Here is a 4,426-nt window from a genome sequence, read left to right as displayed (position 1 = left end):
CTGTTTGGGACACTGCTGGTGGTGTTTTTGGTTCATGCCTGGGCTAGCGTATCCAAACCCCAAGGGATAACAGTGGACATGCCTGGGCTGGTGTTTTTGGTTCATGCCTGGCTTGCCCGTAGAGCATAGGAAAGAAGAGAGAAAAAACTCATTTTGCGTTCCAGTGTAGTTTGCAATGCGTGCACTAAATTTCCCTTGATACTGTACTAACTACACACATAATGGGGAAAAAAAGAGAGGAAAAGAAGAGCTATTCCTGTTTAGTGCTTTGGTACATGGCTCTCGACATTTGGCACTTTTCCTGCTAGCATTCAAAAAAGTGAACTAGCCGCCAAAAGAAACAACCAGATTGAAGTTAGTACAAAGTTGAGTCATCTATTTTGGAACGGAGGGAGTACTTGGGTAACAAAGAGCCGCCGTAACAAAGGGATACAACAACAACAACAAACCTCTACAGCATGAATCTCATACGTATCCAAAATCTAACAACATTCTTATAACAAAGGAACATGAGCCAAAATCGATGCAACAAATTCCACTGGCTCGCAAAAACCTTATCACCCAGCAATTCCATGCCTTCCACACACTTGCTACCAACAACGACATCAAAACCTCTAGTCCCAAACACGCTTGCTACCAACATGTCACCAATTCATATCTTCATGTAAACTGGCTAGTATCAGGTACTCCCTCCGTTCCAAATTACTCATCGTGATTTTAGTTCAAATTTAAAATAAAACCACGACGAGTAATTTGGAACGGAGGGAGTAGTATGTCAGGGAGATATAGCAGCAGCACCACCATCGATCATGTGGCCTACCATATGCGGTCCACACATTTACCACAGCCAAAACGATCATTGGGCACTTGTTCAAGATTACATGCCCAGCACCAGGATGTTGCTCCTTAAGAGTGTCCTACTCTCCTACCTAGTCACCAGCATCACAATCAATCCCATCACCCAGAAAGCGAAACACACAGAACGGCGATTCCTTGAGACCACCTCTTGAAGATGACTGAGCTTCCATCTCTCTTGCTCTGGCTCATCATATATTTCCATTTTATGGCCTCGATTTCTGTGCCTGCCAAGATGGACAAGCCCAAAGAACCATCACTAAACGCAGATAAAATTCAGAACAATGGAACAAGCAAAAGGTAGCAATATATGAATTACCTCTTAAAGTGCTTGCCCACTTGATCAGCCATGTCTGCCCCTGCAAAGAATATGGACAAGGAAACACTTAAACACCACACAAGATGGGGAGGAGACACCATTAACTTCTCAAGCGAGTAAACTTTAAAGGGGAAGGCCCCGGCCTGAGTACCCATGCAACAGAAAAGATCCTTGGATATCACTGTAGTGGCATTTTCATGATAGAAGAGGCATTATGAACAAAATACTACTTAGGCTATACTTGTCCATTTACAGTTTGATACTTTTGTTTGATTCAGGGAGTGGATTTCAGTTAGCATCACAGTTCCTTGTTTTACACAGCAGAATGGTACAAGTCGGTAAGTGGTCTCAATTCTCACAGAACCATGATAATCAAAGAAGTTAATTAGGTATGTGATCATTAACACAAAAATCATGAAATGTCCTCATGATTCACCATGACTGTCTTGTTGACACTTGACACTATCAGCAGCTATATCACATTGCATACTTAAACCTACCTACCATAACATGCAACAAACAAACTCATGGAGGTCAAGGGACTGGCTGTTGAAAATGCACGCTGTCTACTTGTGTGGGCTAGTTCTGGTAGCACAATTTTTTTTACGATGGATGTGAGCCCTTGTCCTTGTGCCAGTTTTTAATACACAAACATGTACGACGGGTAGCCTATTTGATTTTCAAGGTCGATGAACAGCTAAGCATTCCATGTCAATAGTGTCAATACTGAAATGTGTATTCTCCTAAGCAAGCACACATAACCAACAGACAACTAAGAGCCTAAAATATGAAGGAGGTTTAGGTGCATATGTATCTGCGAACAAAACAAATATGCAAGTTTATGAGAAAGTATGTTATCCAGAAGTAGAAATATCTCTAGTTAAATGTTGTAATGTTCAATTGTCGCGCTCTATTATGTCCTCACTTAACAATTAGAGTAGTATATATGAACCAGTTCATGTGTAATTTGCATAAGCCAATTCGTTACCCTATAGCCCCACAGTAGTAGTAGTTCTGCTCAGTTAACTCAAAAAGGGGAGAATTACCATACCTGCTGTGAAGTTGTTGAGGTACTTGGGGAAGGCACACGGAGAGTACATCGTAACGGTGTAGCGCCTTTCGGTGGAAATTGGGACAAGTGCCTCCAAAGCCGCATGCTTCATGTCAATGGCGACTACCCATGCTGTGTCATCTTTCATATTCACCTTGGCCATCATGTAAAGGCGAGTGTCATCGTGTGTGCTGAGGGTGGGGTTAATGAAGATGAGATTCTTCAGTTGCAGCTGCTGAGTCTCATCATCCAACAGCTCAGGCAACAAGGCAGAATAACTTGTGTCGATTGAGATTTGAGCAACATCAACTATGCAGCGGTTGCGCCAATCATTCCAACTGAGCTTCCTGTTCCATGTGGTGGCTTTCCAAGCGATGCCACTGCTTCCATAGTCAGGCTCATCGAAATCAATCTGGACAAACTTGATGAGGTCACCGCAGCAAGTGACATCGCACACGTGTTCTGCGGCAATCTCCGCGACACCATCCTCGTCTGTGATGCAGATCCTTGTTGAAGGGAATGGGATGAATTTGATAACAGGATTCTCGTCGAAGAGGTTGCAAAGAAGGACGATACCACACAGGAGATCAACCCAGCCCAGTGAGTCTGGTCCGACCATGATCTGTTTGCAGCTGTAATGTCTATCAAGTAGCGCCTTTTCGGCCTCAGATAACTGTGACAATGGCACCTTTGTTGTGCTCCATGCTCGCATCTTGGAGGAGTAGAGGTATGCTTGATACTCCCAAACCTCATCATTGGGAATCCAGTTGTCAGGACCCCGACTCAATGTCACATCGATCTAGCATGTAACACCTCATATCACTTTGCGGCCTCACGCACGGTATTCCCACGGGTGTCGCCCTACCTTTACCCGGGACCGTTTGCGCCTTTTGGCACACGTATATGACAGTGTCGCTAGCATCTATATGATAAGGAGCCCGGGCTGACATGGCTAGTCGTAAACCCAAAGTGGCACAAACTTACAGGGACAGGCATCCATGACCCAACATCGAACGTGTCGGTCATCAGCGAGTGAATCCAGGCTGTAGCACTGGGCTAGCAGGACTCCGGTGAACCGGGCTGTAGCGGGCTAACAGGACTCCGGTATTCATCGCGTGACATTTCCCCGAAGGGACAGACACAGGAACGAAGAAGGACACATGCCGGCCAGTCTAAGTGTTCCGGAGCAGTAGCAAGCTACCATTGGAAACACTAGGAGACATTTCCCGGTAAGAGAGGCTACTAAGGATAAACAACTAGATAGTCAGATCCCACACATACCAAGCATTTCAATAACATACACACAATATGCTCGATATGTGCAAACACAACATGGCATCACAACATGACTCTATGACTCAAGTATTTATTCATTAGGCTCCGAGGAGCGAGATATTACAAACATAGGTCTCATGACCCAACATTCAGAGTATACAAGTCAAAGCACAAGCGGAAGCTATCATGTCTGAGTACAGACCACTATAAATGAAAAAGGCTGAGAAGCCTGACTATCTACCAGATACTGTCGGGGCACAAGATCGTAGCTGAGGTAACAAGCTAAACGTCGAAGTCCACGTGGAACTACTAGTGAGACTGAAGTCTCTCTGCAAAAACATAAAATAGGCAAACGTGAGTACAAATGTACCCAGCAAGACTTACATCAGAACTAACTACATATGCATCATTTTCAACAAGGGGATGGTGGGGTTTAACTGCAGCAAGCCAGCTTTGACTCGGTGGCTATCCTGAACTACGACTGCAAGTAACTCTTTTGAGGTGGCGCACACGAGTCCACATATTCACCATATCAATACACCACTATGGATCCGCTCCCGTCTCCCTACGAGAACGCCATCCATAACACTCACGCTTATCTTGCGTATTTTAGAGTATCCACTTTCACTTGTCTATGAACTGATATAAGCAATCCAGAAGTCCTTTTCCGCGGACACGGCTATTCGAATAGATTAGGTTAACCCTGCAGGGGTGTACTTCTTCATACACGCTCTCACCACTTACCGTCGTTTACACGACATGTACTCGGCAACCTTCAAGCGGAAGCCCAACGTGGGTGTCGGCCACGACCTACCTAATCACCTAAGTCTCTAGTACAGGTTTATCGCCTATTCGGGTTCCATACATGAGGAGATCCGGCCGGAGTTTCGCTCACAGCCCCAAACGATGTGAACAGGGTTCCCGAG

General features: G+C 45.0%; 1 protein-coding gene across 1 annotated transcript; it reads right to left on the bottom strand.

The window, feature by feature from the left end:
* Positions 1-520: 520 nt before the first annotated feature.
* On the bottom strand, positions 521-2,980 carry LOC119280725. The gene is made up of 3 exons (XM_037561476.1): positions 2,226-2,980; positions 1,175-1,214; positions 521-1,082 (listed from the first exon to the last, which is right to left on the bottom strand). The coding sequence occupies exons 1-3, from the start codon at positions 2,935-2,937 to the stop codon at positions 926-928; spliced, it is 909 nt and encodes a 302-aa protein (XP_037417373.1). The 5' UTR covers positions 2,938-2,980; the 3' UTR covers positions 521-925.
* Between the last annotated feature and the right edge of the window lie 1,446 nt (positions 2,981-4,426).

This window comes from Triticum dicoccoides, chromosome 3B (genome assembly GCF_002162155.2).
Source record: "Triticum dicoccoides isolate Atlit2015 ecotype Zavitan chromosome 3B, WEW_v2.0, whole genome shotgun sequence".
Classification (NCBI taxonomy): Eukaryota; Viridiplantae; Streptophyta; class Magnoliopsida; order Poales; family Poaceae; genus Triticum; species Triticum dicoccoides.
The sequence above is the reverse complement of the archived record's forward strand: the minus strand, read 5'-3'. Positions and strand labels throughout refer to the sequence as shown.